This window comes from Pseudophryne corroboree, chromosome 2, assembly GCF_028390025.1.
Source record: "Pseudophryne corroboree isolate aPseCor3 chromosome 2, aPseCor3.hap2, whole genome shotgun sequence".
Lineage (NCBI taxonomy): Eukaryota > Metazoa > Chordata > Amphibia > Anura > Myobatrachidae > Pseudophryne > Pseudophryne corroboree.
In genome coordinates this window covers 511,984,284-512,003,365 of record NC_086445.1, presented here as the reverse complement: position 1 = coordinate 512,003,365, position 19,082 = coordinate 511,984,284, and the positions used below count along the sequence as shown (strand labels likewise).

General features: G+C 46.7%; 1 protein-coding gene and 1 long non-coding RNA gene across 3 annotated transcripts in view; one reads left to right on the top strand and one right to left on the bottom strand.

The window, feature by feature from the left end:
• Positions 1–10,316, bottom strand: part of LOC135032241 (uncharacterized) — a 331,444-nt gene extending 321,128 nt beyond the window's left edge. Inside the window, exon 1 of the long non-coding RNA XR_010227792.1 lies at positions 10,069–10,316. This is a non-coding gene — a long non-coding RNA (uncharacterized LOC135032241). The remainder of the gene's footprint in view (positions 1–10,068) is intronic.
• A 15-nt stretch (positions 10,317–10,331) lies between these two features.
• PPIE (peptidylprolyl isomerase E) overlaps positions 10,332–19,082 on the top strand; it is an 83,837-nt gene continuing 75,086 nt past the window's right edge. Inside the window, exons 1-2 of one of the 2 annotated variants that reach the window (XM_063954071.1) lie at positions 10,332–10,428; positions 12,797–12,895. In XM_063954071.1, the coding sequence (XP_063810141.1) occupies positions 10,425–10,428; positions 12,797–12,895 (103 nt within the window). In that variant the 5' untranslated portion in view covers positions 10,332–10,424. Of the gene's footprint in view, positions 10,429–12,443; positions 12,582–12,796; positions 12,896–19,082 lie in introns of those variants that run through there. The other variant, XM_063954070.1, reaches the window with a different exon arrangement.

Below are 19,082 nucleotides of genomic sequence, written 5' to 3'. Positions count from 1 at the left end.
GTTAGATTTGGGTGGGTTATTTTGTTTCTGTGCAGGGTAAATACTGGCTGCTTTATTTTTACACTGCAAGTTAGATTTCAGTTTGAACACACACCACCCAAATCTACCTCTCTCTGCAAATGTTATATCTGCCCCACCTGCAGTGAACATGGTTTTGCCCATTTGCTAATATATTTTCTGCTGCGATCAACTCAGAATTACCCCCACTATGTCTAACACCCAAGGATCCAGGCCCGAGTGAAACTAGAAAATGATGGTCACCTGCGCTAAGTTGTGTAAATTAAATATACTGCAATTAAAACAGATAAAGGACGGTAGGTTATGTTGAAAAAATATACAATAAATTTATTAAGAAAAATATCTTAAAAACACAGATGCCTATAGCAACAGGAATTGATCATAAAAACGGCACATCCATATAACTCCTCAATAGAAGGTTCGTTCATACCCTGGCTAGGACTCCCTCTGGAATTGTGTCCATAGAATTGGTTGGAGATTTGATGAATGCAGTGGAGAACAAGGTGTCCCTTTTAAGCATACAGATGCAAGTGTTTCAGGCAGGCAGGGAACAACTCCAATTTCTCCCCAAATGGTGATATCCAAGGGAAAAGCTTGTCCAATTGATGCCGTATGGGTTTAGAAAGTGCAAGTGTCCAACAGGAGTTAAGGGATTTCTTGAGGATGTGTCCGGAAGTCTCTAACTCAACGCGTTTCGCTGGTGTTGACACCCAGCTTCCTCAGGAGGAAGCTGGGTGTCAACACCAGCGAAACGCGTTGAGTTAGAGACTGCCGGACACATCCTCAAGAAATCCCTTAACTCCTGTTGGACACTTGCACTTTCTAAACCCATACGGCATCAATTGGACAAGCTTTTTCCTTGGATATCACCATTTGGGGAGAAATTGGAGTTGTTCCCTGCCTGCCTGAAACGCTTGCATCTGTATGCTTAAAAGGGACACCTTGTACTCCACTGCATTCATCAAATCTCCAACCAATTCTATGGACACAATTCCAGAGGGAGTCCTAGCCAGGGTATGAACGAACCTTCTATTGAGGAGTTATATGGATGTGCCGTTTTTATGATCAATTCCTGTTGCTATAGGCATCTGTGTTTTTAAGATATTTTTCTTAATAAATTTATTGTATATTTTTTCAACATAACCTACCGTCCTTTATCTGTTTTAATTGCAGTATATTTAATTTACACAACTTAGCGCTGGTGACCATCATTTTCTCATTTTGTCTATATCATTTTGGGGAGTTACCACCCCCTACACCAGCAGCTTTTTTGACAGCGCACTGTTTCTATTTTCTTTTACCGAGTGAAACTAGACCTGACTGAAGAGTCGGAGACGCGCCCCCACCGGTATGGACTCCCGTAGAGGAGCCCCAGCGTCATGCGGTGGACTTGGCAGAAGCCGGGGAGGACTACTGCTCCTGGGAGCCTGGCACAGCAGGCGACCTTTTTCCCCTTCCTCTACCTTTAGAGGTAAGGAAGGACGACCCTCTTCCTTTTTTGTATTTATTAGGCCAAAAGGACTGCATCTGATAATGCGGCGTCTTTTTCTGTTGTGCAGGAACATAAGGAAGAAAGGATGACATACCCGCTGTAGCTGTAGACACCAGATAAGCGAGGCCGTCACCTAACAAGACACTACCTTTATATGGGAGAACTTCCATAGCTTTCTTAGAGTCGGCATCAGCATTCCATTGATGAATCCACAGCGCTCTCCTGGCCGAGACTGCCATGGCATTGGCCCTTGATCCCAAGAGGCCAATATCCCTCGCTGCATCCTTTAGGTAAGCTGCAGCGTCCCTGATATAACCGAGAGTCAAAAGAATGCTATCCCTATCCAGGGTATCCATGTCAGATGCCAAATTATCTGCCCACTTACCAACAGCACTACTCACCCATGCCGACGCCACGGCAGGTCGGAGCAGCGCACCCGTAGTGACATAAATGGATTTTAAGGTCGTTTCCTGCTTACGATCCGCAGGGTCCTTCAGGGCAGCCGTGTCAGGAGACGGAAGCGCCACCTTCTTGGACAGTCGTGATAGAGCCTTGTCCACATTGGGAGATGACTCCCACTTTTCCCTGTCGTCAGAGGGGAAAGGATATGCCATTAGAACTCTCTTGGGAATCTGCCACCTTTTGTCAGGAGATTCCCAAGCTTTTTCACAAAGAGTGTTCAGCTCATGAGAGGAGGGGAACGTCACCTCAGGCTTTTTTCCCTTATACAAACAAACCCTTGTATCAGGAACAGTAGGTACCTCTGAAATATGCAAAACGTCTTTAATTGCCACAATCATGTACTGAATACTCTTAACCAGTTTCAGATTTAAACTGGCCTCACTATAGTCGACACTGGAATCAGAGTCTGTGTCGGTATCAGTATCCGCCATCTGGGTAAATGAACGCTTTTGTGATCCTGAGGGGGTCTGGACCTGAGACAAGGCGTCCTCCATGGATTTCCTCCACGTTTGTGTCTGAGAATCAGATTTATCCAGCCTTTTAGTCAATAATGCCACATTCGCATTCAATGTACTCAACATATCCACCCAATCAGCAGTCGGCGGTGCCGACAGAGTCACTCCCAGCGCCTTATCCGCCCCCACAGCAACCTCCTCCGGAAAGGAGCACTCAGCCTCAGACATGTCGACACACGTACCGACACGCACCAACACACTGGCAATAGGGGACAGACCCACGGAAAGCCTGATAGAGACACACAGAGGGAGTTTACCAGCTCACACCCCAGCGCCTATCCCGGTACTGAGAGCAAATACACAGTGCCTCAGACCTGTTTGCGCTGTTATTATCACACCCAATTACTGTGCCTCCCCCCCGTTTTGCTCCCTGTTACTTGTGCAGGAGAGTGGAAGTCCGGGCCAGCGTCTCTGCAGCCTGTGAAGAGAAAATGGCGCTGGTAAGCTGTGAGGGCTAAGCCACGGCCCCTCACCAGCGCGCGGGGGCTATAGCTAGTGCCTAGGCACTCTTGACATATATACTTTGGCAAGATTTATAGTCAAATTTCAGTAAACATGCTGCCCAGGGCGCCCCCCCTGCACCCTGCAAGTGCCGCCATAAGTGTGTGTGGGAGCATGGCTCGCAGCGCGACCGCTGCGCGGTACCTCATTACTGAGTTCTTCTGCCGTCACTGAAGTCTTCTGTGCTTCTTTATACTCACCCGGCTTCTTTCTTCTGGCTCTGTGAGGGGGTTGACGGCGCGGCTCCGGGAACAAGCAGCTAGGCGCACCAAGTGATCGAACCCTCTGGAGCTAATGGTGTCCAGTAGCCTAAGAAGCAGAGCCCTTAACTAAGAAGAAGTAGGTCTTACTTCTCTCACCTCAGTCCCACGATGCAGGGAGCCTGTAGCCAGCAGGTCTCCCTGAAAATAAAAAACCTAACAAAAGTCTTTCTACAGAAACTCAGTAGAGCTCCCCTGTGTGTGTCCAGTCTCTCTGGGCACAGAATCTAACTGAGGTCTGGAGGAGGGACATAGAGGGAGGAGCCAGTTCACACCCATTCAAAGTCTTCTAGTGTGCCCATGTCTCCTGCGGATCCCATCTATACCCCATGGTCCTTTTGGAGTCCCCAGCATCCTCTAGGACGTAAGAGAAACAGGGGCTTTTGTGAGACAAAGCCGCCAATTCCGACACCCACCTTGCGGATGCCAAGGCCAACAGCATGACCACTTTCCAAGAAAGGAATTTAAACTCAACCTTACGTAAAGGTTCGAACCAATGAGAATTGCAGGAACTGCAACACCACATTAAGATCCCATGGTGCCACCAGGGGCACAAAGGGAGGTTGGAGATGCAGCACGCCCTTCACGAAGGTCTGAACTTCTGGAAGGGAGGCCAATTCTTTCTGAAAGAAAATAGATAAGACCGAAATTTGTACTTTAACGAAGCCTAACTTTAGGCCCGCATCCACACCTGCTTGCAAAAAATGGAGCAAAAGGTCCCAGCTGAAATTCTTCAGTAGGAGCCTTCTTAGATTCACACCAAGACACATACTTCCTCCAAATACGGTGGTAAAGCTTCACCGTTACTTCTTTCCTAGCCTGAAGCAGTGTGGGAATGACTTCACTGGGAATACCCTTTCGGGCTAGGATATGGCGTTCAACCGCCATGCCATCAAACGCAGCCGCAATAAGTCTTGATACACGCATGGTCCTTGCTGTAACAGGTCCTCTCGTAGAGGAAGAGCTCAGGGATCTTCTATGAGTAATTTTTGAAGATCTGGATACCAAGCCCTCCTTGGCTAGACCGGAACAATGAGGATCGCCTGAACCTTTGTTCTTTCTTATGACCTTTATCACCTTCGTAAAGAGTGGAAGTGGAGGAAACACATAGACCGACTGAAACACCCACGGTGTCCCGAGGGCGTCCACCGCTATTGCTGGAGGGTCCCTTGACCTGGAACAATAACCCTGAAGTTTCTTGTTGAGGCGAGACGCCATCATGTCTATTTGAGGAATTCCCCAAAGACTTGTCACCTCTGGGAAAACCTCTTGATGAAGACCCCACTCTCCTGGATGGAGATCGTGTCTGCTGAGGAAGTCTGTTTCTCAGTTGTCTACACCCGGAATGAAGACCGCTAACCGAACGTTTACATGCCTTTCCGCCCAGCGGAAAACTTTTGTGGCTTCTGCCATTGCTGCTTTGCTCTTCGTTCCGCCCTAGCGGTTTACTTACGCCACTGCTGTTAAGTCGTCTGACTGAATTAAGACGGCAGATCGCGAAGAAGATGTTCCGTTGTAAATAGCTCTTAATTCCAGAATGCTTATTGCAGACAAGCTTCCCGGCTTGACCTTTTTACCCTGGAAATTCTTCCCCTGGAAAGACTGCTCCCCAGCCTCGGAGACTTGTATCCATGGACACCAGGATCTAATCCTGGATCCCGAACCTTCGTCCCTCTAGGAGGTGAGAACTGTGAAGCCACCACAGGAGAGATATCCTGGTCCTGGAAAATAGGATTATTTTCCCGGTGCATGTGCAGGTGAGACCTGGACCACATGTCCAACTGGTCCCGCTAAAACCAATCTGGCATGTAACCTGCTCACCGAATAGCCTCGTAGGCTGCAACCATCTTCTTCATCAACGGAACGTATTGATGGGTTTACACTGTTGCAAATCTGATCCGACTCTGGATACTCAGATCTCTTTCCACTGGAAAAAAACAAACTCTCAACAGTTCTGTATCTAACCTTATTCCCAACTCCGACAACCGCGTTGTTGGGATCAACAGTGATTCTGGCAAGTTCAGGAGCCAACCACTGTGTTGAAGAACTGTCAGAGAAAAACAACGACTTGCACCACTTGTTTCTTGACCTCACCGTAATCAGGAGAGCGTCCCAGTACAGAATAATATTTGCTTTTACTATCGAAGGAAAACCATCATACTGCCATCACTCCGGTGAACTGGCAATGACAATCCTGAACAGCAAACCCAGGTAAGCATAACGCGGAAGAAACCGCACTTAAAACCTCTTTCTCCTTTAACAGATTGGAGATCCCTGTCCTGAGAGATTCCATCTTGTAGTTTAATTTCTTAAGCAGAAAGTTTTTGGAATTGTTCTGACCGAGTTGTCCGGGCTCAGAAGCACGAAAAAGCTTGAATAACAGCTTTTTCTTTTTTTTTCTTTTTTGTGACAGGGACAGCAGGCAAATGTCCTGATCCTGAGTCAACTCTTGTATGGCGTCGCATTTTGAAAAATCAGTGAGGGGAATTATCTGGACACTCCAGTATGTCCCCCTTGGGACTCTATTCTTAACTCACTGGTCCATGTCCATTCCAGGACTGACTGAAGAGTATTAGACATGGCCCCAGCGGTGTGGGCTCCTGCAAGATAGACCCAGCGACATGCGGTGGATGTGGTATAAACAGAGGATGATTTCTGCTTCTGTGAACTTGAAAAGGTTGCTGACCTTTTACCTTTTCACCTTCCTCTACCTGCAAAGAAGGGGAAAAACCGTATCCATCCGGTTGAAATGACTGCATCCTACAAAAATGCGTCACCAACCGTTGTGAGAGAACCTAGCTCAAGAAGGTAGACTTACCAGTGGTATCTGCCGAGAGCAACATAACAAAGCCATCCCCAAACCAGGTTTCACCTTCATAGGGAAGATACTCCAGTACTTCTTGGAGTCACCCTCAGCATTCCATTGGTGAATCCACAACGCCCTCCTAGCCGAGACCGCCATGGAATTGGCCCGCGAACCCAAGAGTCCCATACCTCTTGTAGTCGCACGGCAGCATGCTGCAATGTTTTAGATATGACCCAACTTAAGGAGTATCCCATCTCTCCCCAGGGTAATTATATCGGATGACAAGGTAACCGACCATTTCTGAATACAAGCACTCCCTCATGCGCATGTAATGCAAATATAATCAAAGCATATAATTAAAATATCACTTAGCTTCCTGTATACAATCCTTTGTAACAGGGCCCCGTGCAGAACAGGGGTTGACTCTCACTTTATTCTATTAAGAATAAACTCTCGGACTCCTCGTGAGGATTCGAAACCATCTTGTCACGGCTGACCTAGACTTTTTCAACAGAGCAACCAGCACATGAGAAGGAATAACTTTACTTCAGCATTCATTGTAAATTTTAATATGGATATACACATTTAAATACACATATACACACCTATATCTATATATATATATTTCATATATATATATTTTTGTCAGGAACAGCAGGGTCCCTAGTGACGTTAATACGTTCTTAATGTGTATGAAAAGTACTGAATGCCGATGTTGAGGATCTAATCAGGAAACATCATGGTCGACATAAGGAATAGTATTCGTGTCGATATCAGGGAGTAGTAACTGGGCACAATAACATTTTTGCGACCCCGAGGGGTCTGAGGCAAATATATTATTAATATTACGCCCTCCACAAAATTACTACGTCTGTGTTCGAGCCACAGATCTATGCAATCGTACTATATATATATATATATATATATATACATAGACCGCATGCAGCCCGGCACTCTCAGCATACAGGGAATTACTCTGTCTGTTGTCTTCCGTATTTAGGAGAGTAAGGCAGCTCCCCAAATATGCAAATAAGCTTTCTGAAATGCATCACATTATCATGTCAATTTTTTTACCCAGTCAGAGTAGTTGGTTCCGACAGGGTCACCCACACACACGTCTGTGTCTCCCATACAGTTTTCTCATTGGAAAAGCATACATACATGAATGTTGTCTTCAATCTATCGAGTACCCAACTGGATGAAGCTGATATGTCGCTTTTAACTCATGGTTTGTCTTTTGTCCCCACGTATCATCATAATCGTTTCGAGAGTAATGTTGACCAGTTTAAATTTGGTCGTCAATTAAGACTTAAAGAGTTTTTTTCAGATAAAATTAGTAAAAATGTGCCAACTCCCTTCAAAAAAAGCTCCTCATTTGATCCACCTACACAAAACGCCAGCTTAAAAACATTTCTGAGGGTAGTACAAAGGGACACCAGTAATTTCACTCCACCTAGACAATTTGACAACTTATCTTCTCTTGAAAGGAAATCCCTCAATAAATTGCGGGCTGACAACAACATCGTTATACGCCCCGCCGATAAAGGCGGGGCAGTGGTCATTCAAGACTGGCAGGATTATGATCGAGAGATCATGCGCCAGTTATCTGACCAGGAGACCTATAAACAAGTTGAATCGAACCCTATCCCTGGTATCAAACGGGCCATAGATGAATGTCTCAGACGAGGGCGAAACAATGGTTGGTTTGATGATGATTTATTTTTCTTTTTAACGGTTGAGCACCCCCGTTGTCCGATTTTGTACACTTTACCGAAGGTGCATAAAACCTTGGTACAACCACCGGGACGACCGATCATAGCAGCGGAGGGTTCCCTGCTACAACCGTTGGCCAAATTTGTGGATAGTATCCTCCAGCCCATTGTGGTTAAAAGTTTGAGCTACATAAAAGATACGGGTGATTTTCTTACACAGTTAAAAAAAGTTGATTGTACACTGACTTCCTGTCTGTTGGCCACAATGGACGTCAATTCATTGTACACGGTGATTCCTCATGATGGTGGATTAGAAACAGTGCGAGCAGCATTGAGGAGATATCCCCCTGGCAGTGTGCCCATCGAATGTATTATTGAACTCACTGAAATGGTTTTACGTTCGAATCATTTTATGTACAAGGATAAATACTTTATACAACTAGCGGGGACAGCGATGGGGTCTAATTTGGCCCCATCATATGCCAACTTATATATGACTAACTATGAGACTACCCAGATTTTTCCACAATATGGCCACCAAATTTTATTTTATCGTCGATTTATCGATGACGTTTTTTTGTTGTGGCAGGGTACAGAGTCAGCTTTTCACACGATGGTGAACAATCTCAACCAGTTAGAAAGCCCTATAAAATTTACCTCTAGCATTTCAAGTTCTGAAATTAATTTTCTAGATGTACACATTAGCATAGTTGGGGATTCTTTTGCAACTTCTGTCTATAGAAAACCAACTGACAGAAATTTGACGTTGCAAGCGACAAGCCATCATCCCCCTGCACTAAAGGAAAACTTGCCTGTGTCTCAATTTTTAAGAGTATTAAGAATTAACTCGGATCCACAGAACATTGAAATTCAACTTGCAGAGGTCAAAGAACGCTTTGTAGAACGTGGGTACACACAGAAAACACTTTCCCACTGTCTGACCAAGGCCTATGACATTGTAGCTGGGAAACAGCCCAAAAATAAAGATAGATCTGATAATCGTCTTGTTTTTGCAACACGATATGATAACCATTCGGGGCATCTTAACAAGGTACTTAAAAAACACTGGCCTATTGTCAGTACTGATCCAGCATTACCCTTCACACGTATGAATACTCCTATGCTAGCTTATCGGAGGGGACCGAATTTAAAACAAATGCTTATGAGACCTTTAGCATATCCAAATGCTCCTATGTCTACTACGCAGTTGTTGCAGCAAAAACCAGGTTGTTACTCCTGTGGGAGTTGCACTACGTGTCGCTCAATGATGGTCGGGCCGACATTTTCCCATCCGCATACCGGTTCCAGTATTAGGCTCAAATATCATTTGCATTGCAGATCTGATTTTGTAATTTATATTCTAAAATGCCCTTGTGGATTGGTTTACGTGGGGCTCACTACCCGTACCTTCAGGGATCGAATGGCGAACCACCGCTCATCTATACATGTCGCATTAAATAGCGGCAGGTCTGATAAACCGGTGGCTCGACATTTTATTGAGGCTCGACACCAGGTAGCCAGTTTAAAATGTAAAATCATCGATTGGGTGCCCCCGAATGTCACTGGTGGAGACCGGACCAGGAGACTGAAACAGAGGGAGTGCTTCTGGATCAGTCATTTGGATACGGTGTCCCCACGTGGATTAAATGAAAATAACCCCTATGGGGTGTTTCTTTAGAGACTAAGTGTCATATGTAAAATAGTGTTTGTCTGTTGTTTTATGTATAACGTAAACTTAGCCCATCCTTCCAGGTCCCTAATGGCATGAGTTTAAACAATTAACTTTGATAAAAAGGAGGGGTATGAGATTTTGGTACTGTGCCACAGTCTGATCCACTGAGTCCAGTGAGTTATGAACCACACTATAGATTTATTTAGTTATTCATTTGCCGGTGTACAGGAGAATTTGGACCGTGTTATATATAATATATTTTTTTTGCTAAACCAGTCCTCTGAGTTGGTGGTGGATGTGTTTGGGGGCTCATATGGTTATCATCCAGTGTCACATAGTGACAGGCTTGGAGGAACGGAGAGCGTACGCCGCACTGGTGATACGCGGCGTCTACTTCCGGTACAGTGGAACGCATCGCGTCTTGCTTCCGGTATCGTGGAACGCAAGACGCGATCACACTAGCAGGCTTTAACTTAGTCCGCCTGCACTGATTGGCGTCTGCGATAGTGTTTGTCATCCCCCCAGAGGAGTCTAAAGCTGGTGGAGAAGCTCCACATATAGAGCTGGCATATTTGGTGTTTATCAGACACGTGTATTCGGGGGCACTTCCGGTAAAGGGGGTATAAATACCTCTGCTATTAGACCAGCTCCAGTAAGCATCCTGGGAACACATGGCTGGTTCCAGCACCTGGTAAGCTTTGTCTACTTAGATTGGCTGATGTTAATTGCGAGACGTGTCTACTTTGAACAGCAATTTCTTCTCTCAGTAGGTCTGTTTGAGCGGCTATATTGAAAAAATGACCCTAGGATGCTTCACATCCACATAGCAGTTGCTATAGGTAAACGGCAGTTTGTTATCAGGTGTTACACGGTGGAGGGTGTGTTACCCCGTTGCCTAACAGTTAATTTCTATGCAACTATTATAGGACTACAGGCTATGGTGGTTGTCGACAGGCCACGTGCTGTGTGATCCTGTTTTTAAGAGGATGTGTAAGTGATTATATATATTTTTTATCCTGTTATCCATGAGAAATATATCTGTGTGGTGTCCTCTAGTGTTTGAAAGTGTGAAATAAGGCACTCTTTGGTGGATCAGTGGTATTCCTCTTGCAGTAGGGATCTAGGTGGCCCTCTTGAACACTGTAGTGGTGAGTTATCACATCCTGGTCTAAGGTGGTTATTAGAAGTATATTCGATGTTACATTATAGTCACCATATGAACAGGGTATTTGAAGCCCAGTTCAGATTGGTTCTTCTGCCATGTGTAAGGGGCCTGGGAGGCTGAGTCTTTTTTCATTTTTTGTATTCTCTTTAGGCATTGTTTAAACTATGCACAACATGAAATAAGGATGTCATATTGCCTGTCTTGAAAAAGACCCTGTGGAAGGGTCGAAACGTCGTATCTAAGAGGCTATAATAAAGAACAACTGATATCAACCACAGAATCTGAGTACATTTGTGAGAGTGCACCCGCCACCTGTGTGGATACCTATATATATATATATATATATATATATATATATATATATATATATACATAGACCGCATGCAGCCCGGCACTCTCAGCATACAGGGAATTACTCTGTCTGTTGTCTTCCGTATTTAGGAGAGTAAGGCAGCTCCCCAAATATGCAAATAAGCTTTCTGAAATGCATCACATTATCATGTCAATTTTTTTACCCAGTCAGAGTAGTTGGTTCCGACAGGGTCACCCACACACACGTCTGTGTCTCCCATACAGTTTTCTCATTGGAAAAGCATACATCTACTGACATTATTTACATGAACCAAGTACCCTCAGGAGTCGGCAGTGCCGACAGAGACATTCCTATAGCCGTTTGTGGCAGAGCCCTCAGCCTCAGACAGGCCGACTGTAAGGAATAGACCCAGTACTTTCTGTCAGGGAAACATAGCAGACGTTTGCCAGCTCTATTTACACCATACTCATTATACATTGTGCTTTAATTCTAACATATATTGCACTAAACAACTGTGCCCATTCCCCCTCCCCCCCCCCCGTTTTTCACTGTGATCTGCTCAGCAGTGCTGTATGGGCAGGGCAAGCATTTTTGAGGAGAAAATGGCGCTGGATAGAGCTGTGAGGGCTAAGTCACACCCCCTTAATGGTGCGCTTCAGCCCCGCTATTTTATAGATATTTATACTGGCGGGGGTCTGTATAAAGTGCCCACTTAATATCTCTCTTGCCAGTCTATCTCTGAAGTATACATGCTGCCCAGGGCGCCCCCCCCTGCGCCCTGCACCCTTGTAGTGCCGCTTGTGTGTGGGAGCAATGGCGCGCTGCGCGGTACCTCAGAGCCACAAAGTCTTCTGCCGTCACTGAAGTCTTCTGTTCTTCATTTACTCACCCGGCTTCTTTCTTCTGGCTCTGCAAGGGGGGTGACGGCGCGGCTCCGGGAACGAGCAGCTAGGCGCACCAAGTGATCGGACCCTCTGGAGCTAATGGTGTCCAGTAGCCTAAGAAGCAGAGCCTTTGAACTCAGAGAAGTAGGTCTGCTTCTCTCCCCTCAGTCCCAGGATGCAGGGAAACTGTTGCCAGCTGTGCTCCCTGAAAATAATAAACCTAACATAAAGTCTTTTCCCAAGCAACTCAGGAGAGCTCCTCAGTGTGTGACCAGTCTCTCTGGGCACAGAATCTAACTGGAGTCGGGAGGAGGGGCATAGAGGGAGGAGCCAGTTCACACCCCCTTTAAAGTCTTAAAGTGCCCATGTCTCCTGCGGATACCGTCTATACCCCATCGTTCTTGAAGCATCCCCAGCATCCTCTAGGACGTAGGAGAAATGCATTTTACATTAATTATATAACTCAATACAGTTTATTGCAATTGCAGAATAAGTGAAAAAAGACTGAAAGCGCACACTCTGCATAACATCATTAGGGTTGTACTAAAACTAAATGAATGATAGTCTGCAGTTCCCATTCACAGCTCTAGATGTCACTATCGGGGGGACACCCGCTGCCGTCACCGCACTTCTCTCTTCAGTCTCCCCGTGGCCTGTACGTATAATTGGCAGAAGCGGAATTCTCGCGCTGACGTAGCGCGGGGATGTGAGGTCAGAGGGGAAAGGTTAAGGCAGGAGGCGCGATGCAATATGGCGGCCACCAAGCGGGTTTTGTACGTGGGTGAGTATTGTGCATAACGTGTATACATGGTAACGAGCTAGTACAGCCGGGGCAGCGGCCACCAGCAGAGCTTATTTGTACCTATATTATTACAGCGGGGAATTCCCGTCCCCTCAGTGTGATAAGCGTTGTGGCTGGGGCGCCGCTGCTCCTGTATGCGCCGTGTATAGATCAGGGTGTGTTGACATGCCTGGCACTGTGCTCTCTCCTCACAGGTGGCCTGGCTGAGGAGGTGGATGAGAAGATCCTGCATGCAGCCTTTATCCCCTTCGGAGACCTCACAGACATCCAGATTCCCCTGGACTATGAGACGGGTGAGGGAGCTCATGCTGCTGTTATATCTCACCATGGCTGTACTGCTGCCGCAGCCGCTCTACCTGCTCTTTACACGTTAGTTACACTGGTCTAAAAAATGTAATTTACCATTTGACCAGGGCTGGTGCTAGGGTGTTCGGCGCCCTCCTGCAAACTATAAATGTGTCTTTCTACAAATACAAATGTGACCGATCTCATCCTCAGGGCTGTAACTAGACATTTTGGTGCCCCCCTCCCCCAGAAGTTCCACAACATGGACAGTGCGTGCCAAAGGCATGCTGCAAAAATATAGGGGCGTAAAATAATTACAATGCACAGTAGTCTCCATTATTCAAAATTACCCCACACTGCATACCTCCCAACTTTTCTTCTGTTGAAGGAGGGACAGACACGTGGCGAAAAGGGGGTGTGGCCTAAGAAAAAGGGTGTGGCTTTGTGGAGTACCCGGAATCGCGACCCACGCCCCCGTTTGTCACTGAGGGGGCATGCTCAGCGCTCTGTGAGCCGCTGGCATGCCCCCTCTAACTCAAGTGAATAGACGCTGTGCGCATGCGCACAGTGTCTATTCACCGCTGCTCTGCTGCGAGTGACAGCCTCCCAACTGCCCCCCCACGAAGGGACACTGCGGCCCGCGGGTGGGACAGCGGGACAGTCCCCAAAAAATGGGACTGTCCCGCAAAAATCGGGACAGTTGGGAGGTATGCACACTGCAGTACCACTTATATACATTGCGCCAGGTAGAGTCCCTTATATACATTACGCCAATTAGAGCCCCCTTTTACATATTGCACCAGGTAGAGCCAGTCGCACATTATTCCAGGTAGAGCACCCTTTTACACATTGTGCCAGGTATAGCTCCTTTTACAATGCCAGGTAGAGCCAGTCACACATTATTCCAGCACCCTTTTGAACAATGCGCCAGGTAGAGTCCTCTTTTACACACTGAGCCAGGTAGTTTCCTTTCACACTTTGCGCCAGGTAGGGCACCCTTTTACACATGCCACTTCCCCCAGCACCCATTACTATGAACCCCCTTCCCTAGCACATATTAATATGACCCCGCCTCCCCAGCACAGTAGTGTCCGTTAGTCACATTACACCGCATAGTAGTGTCCGTTAGTCACATTACACCGCATAGTAGTGTCCGTTAGTCACATTACACCGCATAGTAGTGTCCCTTAGTCACATTAAATATCACAGTAGTGTCCGTTAGTCACACTACACCGCACAGTAGTGTCCGTTAGTCACGCTACACCGCACAGTAGTGTCCGTTAGTCACGCTACACCGCACAGTAGTGTCCGTTAGTCACGCTACACCGCACAGTAGTGTCCGTTGTTCACGCACAGTAGGGTCCGCTGGCCGCGGGACACCGCACAGTAGGGTCCGCTGGCCGCGGGACACCGCACAGTAGGGTCCGCTGGCCGCGGGACACCGCACAGTAGGGTCCGCTGGCCGCGGGACACCGCACAGTAGGGTCCGCTGGCCGCGGGACACCGCACAGTAGGGTCCGCTGGCCGCGGGACACCGCACAGCAGGGGCCGCTGGACACCGCACAGTAGGGGCCGCTGGCCGCGGGTTGGTGGCGCCGGATAAACGTGGGTGCGCCAGGTCCATTTTCGGGGGGGCTGCATGACGTCACACACAGCTGCTTTGAAAAAAAGGCTGCGCTGCCAGGGGTCAACCTTAGATCAGATGTGTCGGCAATGTAATTGCGGATGCATCGGGAAGCGGCGCTACACATGCTGGACAGCCTTGCTTTGTGCTGGGAGGCCCTCAGCATGTGCAGAGATGAACGCAGAACTGGCTGCGTATGCAGCGATCTGCATTCATCTCTGAATGACCCCCCTATGCCAGGTACAGCCTTCATTCCTTCCACAGTGCGGCCCTGGTACCTGCAGGAGGTCCCAGCTCTGGCGCTGCTCCTCCTCTCACTTCTTCTCCGGTTTCTCGCAGGCTCCATTACTCCAGTGGCTCTGTAGGATGTTGTCAGTAACCCTGAGAGGAAGGGAAGGAGCGGGTACTAATTACCCGGTCCTGGGACTGATGGTTCGCTGCACTCCCACCCACCTTACTGGGCATCAGCTCTCATCTTGGCAGCACAGCACATGCAGTGTGCTGTGGGGCAGTGAGGCTACTGCTGAGAATGTCTGTTTCTGTATGGGGGGGCAGTGTGATCACTCCCCCCCCCCCCCCCCCCCCTCGAATTGACCCTGGCTGGGGGCTCAGGGATCAGGCACTGCAGACTGCACCCACCCTGCTTGGCACTGGAAATATTTTTTTAATGACTTTTCCCATAAAGGGGCGTGGCCACGGCTCCCGCGATACAGCCACACCCCCAAACCTCTTTGGAGAACGGTATGGCGGCAGTGGCGCGGTGTGGGCTGAGAACGCACATTGTGTGCACTCTCTGGGGAGATGGAAGCCAAGTTGCCAGCGCCGCTACCTGTCATCCAGTTTGACAGGCGCAGCGGCAGCCGGCAGCAGCAGGGATGTAGAGCAGGGAGAGCACCTCTGCAGTTTAGTGCCTCCCTGCACTGCATCCCTTTGCTGAGCGGCTAGCGACGGCTCTGCATGTGACTGAACATCAGCTGGATAATGGTGGCATTAGGTTCCTATATTAAACCTGCATGGCTCATTTGCATCTGCTTATTACTATACTGACTATTTTTCCAAATGGCAAAGTGGCTCTCAGTAGACCCGTGGCCTGCTCAGGCTCTCCTGGGATTATCAGTACAGCCCTTGGTGGACTTGCTGCGCTGGCACAAGTTTTGCACTTTACCATTGGTATTTCTTTCACTCTGAGATGAAGCGGAGGTAATGGGGACATGCAAAGGGGGACCATGGCAGAATGAAAGAAGGAGGGGCAGAAAGGGGAGATAAAACTAAGTTTAGAAATGTGACTTACTTAGCAGGGAAAGTGCATACAGAGGAGCAAAGGTAGAGATGCATAAAGTAACAGCCAGCTGTAGCAAACAAGTACCATTTTTGGCCACATAATTGTACAGTTCGTGAGACTGAAAATATTGATTGGTTGGATATGCTGAATTGTCTGGCTTTTCTGTCTGATGCAATATTTTGAAGTTCCATATCTGCAGCAATGGGCAGTATGATATTGGGGATCACTCCGAGTTGATCGTAGCTGTGCTACAGCTACGATCAGGCACTCAGACATGCGTTATTGACATGCCCCGCATGTCAGTAACGTTGCCCCCCCCCCCTGCAGAAATGCAGAAGCATCGAACAGCGGTGATGCTTTTGCATTTGGGGAGTAACTCCCGGCCAGCGCAGCTCCTGCGGCTGGCCGGGAGAACCTCTTCGCTGCCCAGATCGCAGCGGCTGCGTGTGACGTCACGCAGCCGCCGCAGCCCGCCACCCCAACGGTCCGGCCACACCTGCGCTGGCTGGACTGCGCCCTCTAAAGGCAATCAGGTAGAGGCGATTGCTAGGCAACGACGGCCTCCGGCCGTCTGGCTTGCGCCGGCGCACCGTGGTGCAGGCGCAGTACTGACCCGATCGCACTGCTGTGATAAACTGCAGTGTGCGATCGGGTCAGAATGACCCCCATTGTGCATTTCTTCAGGATCCATAGTCAATACGGGGATAAATCTAATGGGGTTACAGTCTGTCAGTATGACAGGCATTTTATTTGGCTGCATATGCCAGTGTTAGTAATGGTTTCCATGGCAGGCTCGATTCTAGTCCAAGGCCTTTCTGTGTAGCAGAACATTGGGTAAATCAGGGGTTCTCAACCATTATCCCCAAGTACCACTAATGGGTAATGTTTTGGGATTTCTGTATGTGTGATAATTACTGTCACAGCAAAATACATGACATGTTGTTGGTATTGGGGGATAGTTGTTAAGAACCCTGGTATAAAGTTAAGAATAAAAAACTGTTGGCTGCCATTAAAGATCACACAGAAATGCACAATGGACTTGTTAATGCTATTCACCTTTGTTAAGCATCATGGTCTTGCTTGGCTTGTGCTCAGAGTTTTGGTTGGTGACCTGGATTACTATTTTTGACTCAAATGGGGCAATTCGATTGTTTTTTCTGTGCTTGACAGAGCAACTGAAGTGTTTTGGGTGCCCATTATCTCACTACGCCCAACAGAACTGGGTGTTGCTGCATAAAGCTGCTAAACCTGTATATAGAACCGTTTCGGGTGTCCAAACCATACATTTTTTGCTCATTCTGTTTGCCATCTCAGGAGGCTGCCAGAAGAAATGTGGCACCTGGTTAGAATTGCTCCGTTGGGCGCCCATTAAACCACTTAACTGACTATTTTTCCCTTCAAAACTGTTCATAACATTGTTTCTTTAAAAAATTCAATATAGTTTAAAAAGTGTTTTGTTTAAATATTATATTATGCACATCAGCAGAACGGATCTCCACGTCAAAAATAGGTGGACACTGTGGGGTGGTGCAGTCGCATGTGATCTGATCATGCCAGTTAAGTGTTAATGCCACCTAAAAAGCTCACTCTTCCACCAACACAAATGCACACAAAATAAGGAATACTGCTCCACCAGCGCTTTCAAATAAGTGTATGTTATTATATTTCCAAACACAGCTGTTGCTCTCCAAATGTGAATCAATTCTGGTATGCAGTCTTCTTGCACTATCAGTTAATGGGCTGCAGCCCAAGAGCAAAGGGAGAAATATATACGACTGGGTACCCAAAAGAAACAGGAATTCATGATTTATGAATTATTTATTTGTACATTTTGAGTCTTCAGTCACCCTCAAAGTACGTGAATCAATACATTTGTCCACATGTTTTTTCCATTGCTCAAAACATTTTTATTTTTTTATTTTTATTCTTCTTCATTGATGCCTTTTAGTACGGTAGCATCTAGTTTGCCTTCATGGAGAGGACCTTTCCCATAAGCCCCTGGGTCCATGTAACAAACTATTTGGAATAGTAACCTGTGGCGAACAAAGCGAGACACCGAGCCCGAAGCATGGCGAGCGAAGTGAGCCCGCGAGGGTCCAGTGGTGCATAGATAAAACAAAATAACTTCAATATGAACGGAGAATGGATAAAACATTTTAGCTGGTGTAAGAGTGGAAGTTATCTACTGCCGTCTCGTTATGTCACTTCCTGGTCCTGATCGTGAAGAGCAAATATACACAACCCTTTTAGTACTTATGCTGTTTTTTTGTTTCACTTTTAGATTAAAGTATTGCATGGCAGCAAAACGTATTCAACACTGAAAGTTTTTTTGCCAATAACAAGTCACACTCGGTGGTCCCGCAGGCATTCACTCATTTGGTCTTTCCTTGAGATAAACCAAGGAGGGTCTGAATGTGTGGGTTCCTGCGGGATCACTGAGAGGGACTGTGTTTGATGATCCTGCTTGGACAGGCGATCGGGAAGGTGATCAAGGACTGCAGCAGGTATCAGATAAGCGCATTAAGAACTGTCCGTAGGTAGTTCTTGCCATCAGCTGGCAATTGCCATATTTATACCCACTTGTGGATTCTGCTTGTTGTGATTGCCAGTAGCTTTCAGTGTTGTTGAATAAGTTTTTTTTACTACCTTGGAGATTTGGAGATCTCCTGAGATTGGTAGTATTATAAGAGACACTTGTTTGAAAGTGCTGGAGGAGCAGTATTCCTTGGTGCGTGTGTTTTTACAGTCAGCCTTTCAAAACATCAGTAATATGTGAGGTTCCTTCTGTTAGGATTTGTACAGCTGCAGAGATATATTGTTTGAAACTAATAGACTTGATGTTTTTCTTAATTAGTAAGGTCTCCCAGAAAGCAGAAATCCTATTCATATCTCTGTACAAGTACAAACATGAAGCTAAATACAGTGGGTACACAATATTGAAGTTTTATTTTTACCTTTTTTCCTAAAAATATTTATTTAAAAAATGTTTTTCTTACATTAACTATTGAAGCTTTTGATAGCTTGCTTACAAACTTTTATTCATTTCTAATATGACTGCAAACACATAAATTAGTTGTGATGTTTCGTATTGGTGTGTTTTTGCACTGTAGTCTTATATTTTTCCCTATAGATTGTAAGCTTGCGAGCAGGGCACTCCTACCTCACCTGTTTATTACCCAGTTTTGTTTTATCATTGCTTCCAATTAGGGAGGCCAATCCCGGGATTGGAATCGGCGGGATCCCGGGATTTAGGGACAAAAATCACTGGGTTTCAATTCCGTGGATTGGA